Source organism: Onychostoma macrolepis, chromosome 08, assembly GCF_012432095.1.
Source record: "Onychostoma macrolepis isolate SWU-2019 chromosome 08, ASM1243209v1, whole genome shotgun sequence".
Classification (NCBI taxonomy): Eukaryota; Metazoa; Chordata; class Actinopteri; order Cypriniformes; family Cyprinidae; genus Onychostoma; species Onychostoma macrolepis.
Genome location: NC_081162.1, coordinates 27,228,259 through 27,239,185, shown reverse-complemented (window position 1 = coordinate 27,239,185; position 10,927 = coordinate 27,228,259). Strand labels below are relative to the sequence as shown.

At 36.2% G+C, this 10,927-nt stretch overlaps 1 protein-coding gene across 2 annotated transcripts in view; it reads right to left on the bottom strand.

Moving 5' to 3' along the window:
* The window catches only part of plat (plasminogen activator, tissue), a 16,343-nt gene extending 7,472 nt beyond the window's left edge, over positions 1-8,871 (bottom strand). The window contains exons 1-7 of one of the 2 annotated variants that reach the window (XM_058785369.1): positions 8,714-8,871; positions 3,510-3,600; positions 3,380-3,422; positions 2,539-2,673; positions 1,824-1,934; positions 286-460; positions 7-98 (exon numbers count right to left, since the gene is read on the bottom strand). In XM_058785369.1, coding sequence (XP_058641352.1) covers positions 7-98; positions 286-460; positions 1,824-1,934; positions 2,539-2,673; positions 3,380-3,422; positions 3,510-3,572 — 619 coding nt within the window. In that variant the 5' untranslated portion in view covers positions 3,573-3,600; positions 8,714-8,871. Of the gene's footprint in view, positions 1-6; positions 99-285; positions 461-1,823; positions 1,935-2,538; positions 2,674-3,379; positions 3,423-3,509; positions 3,601-5,753; positions 6,497-8,713 lie in introns of those variants that run through there. The other variant, XM_058785370.1, reaches the window with a different exon arrangement.
* Between the last annotated feature and the right edge of the window lie 2,056 nt (positions 8,872-10,927).

Here is a 10,927-nt window from a genome sequence, read left to right as displayed (position 1 = left end):
TTGTACCGATTACGCAGGTCGGTAAAGAGCAGAACTCCCATGAGATCTGAGCCTTTTTATAAACGTAACACCAGGGTTTAGTATCTCCATCTGGATTCCTGAGGAATAAAACACAACCCAAACATGATTATTATTACTATACTCACAAACAACACAATGCAGATCAATGCATGAAAGCAAAAATCATGGTGAAATCAATTTGCAAATTGCACGGCAGAGCAATATGACACCAGTGTTTAACTTCATGCATTAATTTCATGAAGGCTGGAGGAAGTGCGTGTGCACCTGCAGTAGTTGTGATTTCCCAGTCCCAGTGTGTTTGCCTCAGGTCTCCTGGCGGTGAACTTCTTCCCTCGGAGTGAGCTGGAATTCCAGTTAATACACTCCAGTCCTGACACACTCATGCTCCAGGTGCCACGGTAACCTGACCCCTGACCCCTGGAACATCGCTCAGTTGTGTCTGAGAGAAGCGCAAGAAAACATACCATCAAAATTAGACTTATTAATGTTTGTGTTATCAATTATCAATTGTTACATGCTTTTGTTGAATGATTTAAATGTGTGTAAAGCCCAAAGAGAATCTCAATGAGGGTGATAGCAACTAATAATACTAAAAGAGTAGGTTACACTAGTTAAACTAATTTTACTAGCAACTAATAATACTAAAAATAGTAAGTTATACTAGTTATGCTAATTATACTACCAACTAATAATACTAAGATTTGTACGTTTTACTAATTCTGATTATTTTACTAGCAAGTAATGATACACTAAAACAGTACGTTTTACTAGTTACGCTAATTCTACTAACAAGTAATGATACTAATAGTAAGCTATACTAATTACACCAAATTTATAAGCAACACAAAAATTCTATGCTAGTTATAAGTTAGTACGTTATATTAGTTATACTAATTATACAAACTAATAATACTAAAAAGAGTAAGTTACACTAGTTTAACTAATTTTACTAGCAACTAATAATACTAACAATAGTAAGTTATACTAGTTATGCTAATTATACTACCAACTAATAATATTAAGATTTGTACGTTTTACTAATTCTGATTATTTTACTAGCAAGTAATGATACACTAAAAACAGTACGTTTTACTAGTTACGCTACTTTTACTACCAAGTAATGAAACTAATAGATAATCTATAATAATTACACCAAATTTCTAAGCAACTAATGATACTAAAGAAGTTATAAGTTAGTTAGTTACAAGTTAGTAAGTTATACTAGTTATACTAATTATACTACCTAGTAATACTAAAAAAGTAAGTTACACTAGGTATACTAATTTACTAGCACATAATAGTACTAAAAATAGTACTTCATACTAGTTTCGTACCAATTTTACTAGCAAATAACGCTAAAAAAATAGTAAGTTATACTGGCAAATAATACTACTAAATTGAGTATGTTATACTAATTACGCTAATATTACTAGCAACTAATAATTCTAAAATCAGTAAGTTATACTAGTTTTACTAGCAACTAATACAATTAACAACAGTAAGTGTACTTACTATTAGTTACTGTACTAGTTACACTAATTATACTAGCAACTACTGATACTAAAAATAGTAAGTTATACTAATTACACTTATTTTACTAGCAAGCAATGATACTAAAAAAAGTTATAATTTAGTCATTTATACTATTTATACTAATTCATGAAAAATAGTAAATAATACAAATTTTACTAGCAAGTAACAATACAAAACAAAAACAAAATAAGTAAAATTAGTATAACTAAAAAGCTCTAAACAGTGATGAATAGCAGTATTTGCTTCAAGTTGAATTGCTGATGACTTACTGATTTCACACTGAGTGCCTGTAAACCCGGGCGGACACTGGCAGATGAAGTCACTGGAGTAAACAGCTTCTTTACACGTCCCTCCATTATAACACTTAGACACAAAACATTCTGAAAAACAGAACAATAAACATCTGGGTGTCCATTGCAGACTATTTCTGAGTTTAATAAATTACATTTATTTTATTGCTTAGAAATGCTATTCTAAGTGTGCTACGAACGTTTTTTGGTCTTTCCAAAATATTTGTAATTGATTGGGTGTAAAGTGGTTTTGCATAATGATTACATCATTTTATATTTAGAAATATAACAACTTTTACAACGTAAGGATCAATAAATTGTGGTCAAGTCGTTGTATGCTGCGGCATAATTCAAAATCACATGTTTTTAATTCCAGTGATTTTTCCGTGACCGCAGGATGAGAATATAGCTTGGATCTGCTTGAGAGGGTGACTCACGGGGAGGAGACGCTCTGTGCGACTCTACACTCAAATTTAAATGATTTGAACTAAAACAGGTGGTGCTGCAGAAATGCTGTGTTTTTCAGCCAGTGGACAGAAACACACACACACACAAAGGGAAACATAATACCTACACCTTGTGTACTTTATATACACTTATTATTTTATAAATAAAACAGTAAATGGTCCTTTTTTCTTTAAAAAAAGGTTAGTCTATTATACAAATGTTTATGGTAGAGTGTGTGATCACTCACTGGTCACCGGTATCTCATGACAGCGCACTCTTGCTCGAACGGCGCAACGGCAGAATTCAACTTTCTGTGCCTTCCATCGCAGCCACGTCGCTCCAATGTCTCTGACTGCGGCTGAATTAGCGTCCACACAAGCGTCTGACACACACACAAAATGACATGGAAATTAAGACATAATGGTTGTGGTCAGGGATAGATGCCAATTAAATGACTCAAGCATCCTCCTCCACATCCGACTGGGGCAGAACAGAGAGGACAGAAACAAACAAAAGACAAAAGGTGCTTCATTCTGGAATGAAAGACAGTGTTTTGAGCAGAAGACACAGTCTTGATGTGTTTGTCCTGAATGCTGTGAATGTGTGACATGTATGGTTTTCCTGTGTACACAGCGCCCCCTAATGGACAACAACATACTGAGGATATGATTGATAACATTTGTTCGCAGTATACACTATGAATGAATCTTGATTAGGAAACCCGTCATAAGCATACTTACTAATGACTATTTGTGGTAAAAATAAACTCCACCCACCAGGTACAAATAGAACTATTTGATTGGTTGATGAACCTGACAATCAGTTATATTCTAATCATTTTGAATCATACCTACTGTCAAGAAAGACTCGAAGGTTTTTTTTTAATCTATCTATTTATCTATCTATCTATCTATGGATGGATGTGTTACACCAGCAGAAGTGTTTTGCTGGCGATGTGAATATGCCACTGTTGTATTCCATGCATAGAGGAAATTAGCACAATAAACTACAGAGGCCTACTGCAGAAATAACATGCAATACATGCATCATAGCCAGAGATGAAGTTGAGAGGTAAGAATAAAACTCACCTCTATATGTGCGCGTGCCTCTCTTCTGTCTGATATTCAGCACCTGTTAAGAGATGCAGAATGTTGTTCAATCCAGATATCATGCATTAACATCTCTCTCTTTCACTAACACACACACACACACACTTACTTTGGGATCTGCAGCACAGCATAGAGCAAAAAGCAGCAACAGCAGGTTTAGTAATAAATTCATGTTGATCTGAAGGTTTCTCTGTGAACTCCTGCAAAACAGAAAGGTTTGTTAGACATTTCATATTAAAATGTTATTGCTCAGACGTTGCTTTTTTATATGTTAATGGGGAAAAAATGAAAAAACGTAATAAAAATATATAGAAATATTTAAAAAAATATAGAAAATGACCAAAACAACAGAAGAACTTCTTTAAAAAGAAAATCCTTAAAACTTCAAATGGAAAAATAAAAACTATAAAGCGATACTAATATAACACTGGTTCTTATTACACAAAAATGTGTCATGGCATCAGCAGAAATGCAATGACAATCTGTTTCCACTTTGAAACAAGGTTTTGTGGTAATGTGTGGGCATTTTTAGGCTAAATAAAGAAAGGGTTTAATGGCTTCATGATCTGTTTTTCTTTTGTCTGACATTGTGAGCGTCTCGTGTGGAACAGAGACTTTAACAAGGACCACAAAACAGAGAAAAGAGTTTCTGCTTCTGAAAAGAAATTAGTCATGAACCACCACATCTCACACACACACACACGTCTGGTGTGCTATCCTTGTGGGGACTCTCCATAGGCGTAATGGTTTTTATACTGTACAAACTGTATATTCTATTGCCCTACACCAGAGATCTCCAACCCTGCTCCTGGAGAGCTACCATCCTGCACACTTCAGTTCCAACCCTGCTGCAACACACCTGTCTGTAATTATCAAGTAGCCCTGAACACCTTGATTAGCTGGTTCAGGTGTGTTTGATTGGGGTTGGAGCTGAAATCTTCAGGATTTGCAGGATTTGGAGACCCCTGCCCTACACCAACCCTACACCTAAACCTACCCCTTACAGGAAACTACAGGCATTTTTAGATTTTCAAAAAACACCATTTAGTATGTTTTTTAAGCCTTTTGATTTACGGGGACACAGGCATTGTCCTCATAAACCACCTTCAAATTGTAATACCTCTGTCATACCCATGTCATTATACAAATTTTGTCCCCGTAAACCACAAAAACCAGTACACACACACACACACACACACACACACACTCACACTCACTCACACTCACACACACAATATGCTTAGACTTTCTTTGAGCCACTGTGTCTGTCTGTCTGTGTCTGTTTGTCTGTGTGTGTGTGTGTGTGTTTGTCTGTGTGTGTGTGTGTGTGTGTGTGTGTGTGATGGTGGGTGGGTGTGTGTGTGTCACGAAGCTGGACAGGAAGTTTATGGGTCTCTTCCTGTTGGCTGCGGGGCCTTGTAAACAGATGACGATTCAGTATTTGTGTGTGACTTGAGAAACAATGAAGCATTTCTGAGGCACACAATGTCTGCGAGGATCACCAGCTAAAAAAAAATAATAATATGAAAAAAAAAAAACCTATTTAACAGTAATATAGGTTTGGATTTAAAAACACATTTAAAGTTTGGATTTAAATACAAAATTTACAAAAATATCTTTTATTCAACATTTCAAGGGAAAAATCTCAAAAATGCATGCAAGAACAGAACAATGCACAATGTATCTATTAGATTACAACCTAACCAGTTTATCCAGCATTCCTCAGTGCAACAGTTATACATTTTTAACAATTATTATTCAGTCATCACTGACTTAAAGTGGGAAAATACCCGAGGAGTGAATAATAGAAACACACCTACTGATTTCTATGAAATCACAACTGATTCTCCTAAACACCAATTATGTTTGTGTTATCTGTTTCTCTAGAGAAAAAATCCCCAGTAATCTCACATGCATCTCTTCTAATGTTTCGGTATATATCCCAATGTCTCAAACTGTGCTCACATTTGCCAAGATACCAAAGTCTGAGATGAAAAGTCAGAGATCTTAATATAAACTCAAACATTTCTCATCAAATTCTACCAAGATCACTGTATGTCATTGGCTGACTCACTTGCATCTGTTTATTTGTCAGAATAAACACATCTGCTACTAAATTAAATGCAAACACAAAAACACATAAATGCACATAAAGTCAGCACTCGTGCAGTATAATGCAGCGGTTAGTTGCATGTTCATTACGGGCGTGAAACGTTACAGGGAGCATGTTGTGCAGGAAACATATGGAGCCAGCTGACACGAGAGACAGAAAACACACACACACCCATGAGACCCCTCCAAAACACACACACACACAGACTCAAGAGAAACAACACAAGCGGATCTGTCTGACCTGATGCGAGCTGAGCGTCTGCAGAATGACACTGCTGTAAAACCTCACCCACTTTTCTTTCTCTTTCTTTCCCCCTCTCAACTGCCTTTCCTTCCGTTCTACTCTCTTGGTATCCTTAATATTTGACCTCATTCACAATGTGCAGCAGCTCTCGTGAGTCAGTATGAACTCTCTCTTTATGAGTCACATGCACATAAACCCACAGACTGGCAACGACCTCAACTTAAGAGTATTTTGTCTACAACCTTCTTCAACTTCAAACTTGAGTATTTTGTCATCAGGATTCTTCAGTCACAAGCTTAAGAGTATTGTTGACTTCATACTTCTTCAAATTCAAACTTGAGTATTTTTGTCTTCGAACTTCTTCAAATTCAAACTTGAGTATTTTTGTCTTCGAACTTCTTCAAATTCAAACTTGAGTATTTTTGTCTTCGAACTTCTTCAAATACAAACTTGAGTATTTTTTGTCGTCAAATTTCTTCAACATCAAATTTAGGAATATTTTTGTCTATGAACTTTTACCTCAATTTTAAGAGTATTTCTGTCTTCCAAGTTCTTCACTCTCAAATTTGAGTATTTTCTCTTCAAACTTCAACCTCAAATTTCACCATTTTTGACATTTTCAACCTCAAACATGAGTATTTCTGTCTTCAAACTTCAACCTCAAATTTTTGAGTATTTTTTGTTTGTATTAAAAGATCTTCAATCTTGAGTATTTTTATCTATAAACTTCAACCTCAGACTTGTGTATTTTCTCTTCAAACTTCAAACTCAAACATGAGTATTTTTGTCTTCGAACATCCTAAGGCTCAAATTTCAGAGTATTTCTTTCTTCAAATTTCAACCTCAAACTTAACAGTATTTTTTTTTTTTAGTTTACAGTGAAAAATATCTAAACATCCTCAAAACAAGACGCATTCATGAGAGAGTTAACACTGCACCTTGAACATAAGCAAATGCAAAACCATTTGTCTTGATTTCACAGCATTTTAAGCATAAAAATCAATAACGAGAACAGGTGGCACGATCTTTAAATGTAACAAAACAAATCACATTAATATTCAAGTCTTAAACTTGTGTCGGTTTCACCTCTCTAATCTTATTTTAAGGATGTTTTAACTGGAAAACAAGTTGTTGCACTGTTGCAAAGAGAAAACATGCAACATTTGTTATCCACATACACATGTCTGTGTGCATTTGTGTGAAATCCGATCCTTACTTTCGGCCCCAAAGGCAAAACAGTGCGCCATTGTCCAGCAGACAGAAAGATATGTGGGAGGGAAGAATAGAGGAATAGATTACAGCAAACGTGATGAGTGAGCCGAAAAGCTTGTAAAGGAGTGAAGCTGAGTCACCGCGCGCAGAGAGAAAAAGAGACACACACACAGCGTTCTCGTCACAAGTCTGTCTATCTGTCCTGCATCTGTCCATCTGTAAGGGCTCGATAAATACAAGGCCCGAACGAGCGCAGGATAAGAGGAGCTGCCTGCAATTTGAAGCAAAAACAAGTAACATGTTAACGTCAGCACAAGCAGACCCGGTGAGTTATGAGCAGCCTTTGAGGAATCTCACTTAAACCAACAAAGAGCCACCAAGAGAGCAGTGTGTCTGTAAATCACAGAGCTTATGCATTAGAGCGTTCTGTAAATGTGCTGACTGTGAGCCGACTGCAAACATACACCATAAACCTGATCTTAATAAAAGCCAGAGGTGGTTTGTACTCATTCTGGTCTGATGGGTTAGTCTTGCAACCCTTTTTAGATTAGGAGCAGTCTTAAAGTGTGTCTGACACCCGGTATCTCCCATGCGAATGACGTTTTTAGATGTGCAGTGCCGGTACAAGCATGCTATTTCGTACTTCTGCAGATAAGAGCGGATTTACACACAGCAGAGTGTTATTAAGGGAATAACGAATTCCTGAGCATCAGCGTCACGCGAGCCTGAAGGAGCCGACATGAATTATAGTCTGAGTACTGTATAAGAGCTGGATGAACGTCTGATGACTGCAGAGTATGCAGATCTCAAGCGCAGATCCATCAGGCTGAACACAACTCTATATGGATTTTATACATATACTGTGAAAATACAAAGTGCTTCTTGTGATTAAACCTAAAGTAACAGGTTTTATCCAAGCCAAACCAGATCAACCTGACTATATTGAGCTGCAGTCAATTTCACAAGTTTAAACAGATTATTAAGGCACAATTTTACAACGTATAAAAATTTTATAAACTTGACTGAAAGTCATCACTTTCTTTTATACTAGATCTATAACATAAACATGCTAGATTTTACTTTAATGATTATTATTACTTACTTTAATGCTGATATATTATTAAATGACTGAATCAACCTGACATCACAATTTACAAGCATAAAATAAGTCATTTTAAGAATCAGGTATAAATAGCTGCTTAATGAAACAGCAGTGCATGTACATAAGTTTACAGTGCATTATATAGCTATATTTTTCAAATGCTACATAAGTTTGTAGTCTATGTAAGTAAAATATATAGCTATATATATAACTCTTTAGAAGTGTCTCAAATCCCATTTTATACTATTATACCTGTATGTAAGGTTTTATATAATAAATGCTCAATTTTGCTTATATTATAGCAATATATTATCTATATATGCACTGTAAAAAATGATAGGTAAACAAAATCTGATCGTCATATGTCAAGTCAATATATATATATATAGTTTTTTGGGGGGGTTCATACACTCTAAGCAGTTTTGTAGAACATTTAGCCTAAGTGAAATAAATGCATACAGAATTTTTGGGCATCATCGGTGAGTTGTTGCATGTTTTCCTGCATCAGCTGTGCCGGCTCGCGCTCATGATGCCCCAAAATGCTGCTGTCTCTGTTTGTTTTGAATCACAGCTCTGTTCTAAAGTCAAACGCATAAAGCGAAACATGTTTAAGCGTGAAATAAAGCGCGTGTTCGCGTCTCACCTCTCGAAACAAGCGCGCTGTAGTCCGCTTCCACTTCAATGCGTCTAAATCCAAACTAAAGCGTCTCTCCGTGTCTCCTCCGTGTCTGTGTCTGAGCTCGTGAATCTCAGGATATTTATCCCGGAGGTGATGATGCTGATGCGGGGCGGAGACGAGTGAGCGCCAGGATGTCCGATAAGTGTGTGAGGTCATTGAGTAGGCTAATACTCAACCTATGTGGGTTGTGCGTTATTAGACAACATCAAGTGTCAGTTATTATAAATAAAGATAGCAAAAACTATGAAGCCCGTTTCAGCCACGGAAACGCAGGCCTAAAATGGTAATAGCGACTTTTTACCTCACAATTCGGACTTTTTTGACGCTGAAGAGAAAAAATCAGAATGGAGAGATGTAACTCGAAATTGCGATAAAAAAATTTGAGAAACATGGGCTAATTGTAAGACAAACATTCGCTAAACTACTTTTTATAAAAAGAAAATTGCGAAATACTATACGCTAAATTCAGACGATGTGAACTCGGATCTCTCTCGAAAAAAAATTTTTTTTACCAGTTCTAAGAAAAAAGAGATATAAAGATATAAAATGGCAATTCTGTTTTTCCCCCCTCAGAATTAAACTGTGAAGAAGTCCGAACTGTGTGATTAAAAAGTCGCTAGGCTACTTTAATTTCTTTTATTCCGTGGCGGCGACGGGTTTCTCTAAAAAACACATAGGGTGCAAAATATCTGACAAAAAGTGATTTAAGATTTAAGTGTTGAAGGCAAAAAGTTTTGTGACATTACATTACTGAAACATATACAGTAGCCTATGTAGTAGTTATAATGAGAACTATGCTCTGAAAAGTAGTTAAAGTAGTAGTTAAAGTAAAAAAGACGTCTTGTAAAACGTGCTTCTATAACTTATAAAAATATTTTTTACAGTGTATGTGCAATTGAGGAGAACTGAAAACATCATATAGCCTATCAAACAAAAATAATAAAGAAAAGTAAACTTACTTAAATGTTGTTTCTAATAATTACATTTATTCGCAGAAAACAAGAAAATATTCCTGCTTCCTATTTTTCCGGCTGTCTAATTTCACTGTACATCTGTTAGTCCATTAGACTGTTCATAAAGACTGTGCTTTCCTCAGCAGAAAATTAAAGACAACAAATTAGACGACTAAATTACCTCGGGCGCCTGTGCTGTTAACCGCTAACCCCTGGTGTATTTAGTAGCTCATTCCACTATTATGTGGCCATATATATTCTGGTACATGTGTGTTTTGAGGGAAAAAACATTGTGACGTCCTAACTTCAGTCATGGACCCAGGCGGGTTCTATACACTATTGGTTTTGGTTTTGGTCTGGTTTTCCCCGGGTGTGGAGGTGACAAGAGCTGAGAAAGGAAAAGTTAGTTAAAAAGAGGCTCAAGTTAACTAGCGACGACTATTGACAAAGTGACAAATCTTCACCACTGATGGGCTACACAGACTGACAAAATGTGTAGCTGTTTTTGGTATGTTTAAGACTGAATTTAACTTAAATTTGCATAATGCAATGCTATGTAGATTTATTCCTTTTATTACACACTACAAGCAGCATCACAAACAATTTGTCATTAAGCCAACAATTATAGTAGACAATGTCAGATTTATTCTAAACTAGATTAGTAAACAAGAGAAAGAGAACTTCTTATGTCATACATGTAGTGCTCTTCGTGACAGTCAGTGAGTTAGTATTATGTGACTCAAGCATGTTTATTATCTGTATAATATTACACTAAGATTATCTCCTCGTATCATGCACGTTAACAGGAACCTTCTGTATAAACACATGATGAGAGCAGCTGGGGCAGTTCAGGACGTCATATCTACGCCATCTTCATCACTTACACCGGAACGTCAGCGAGTGACCAGAGTGGACCGTCACCAAAGTGTCCTACGCAAGTGACCCCTAGAATTTCTTAGATGTGGAAACGTGATTAAGAGCATCTGATTAAGAAGATTTATTAGCTGTTTACCCCGCTGCTGTTTACAGTATTTACTCAGCGATTACGCGTTTCCACAGAGGTTCTGTATCACTCAGGACAAAATAGCCAAAAGATCCATTAGATTCGCTTTCATTCATTCATAATGACACATAATTATGGACATCAGGCTTATCAGCTTACTGTGGGGACTATTTAGGGACACAGCAGCTCTTATAAAATGAAAATGGACATTTCTGAGAAACA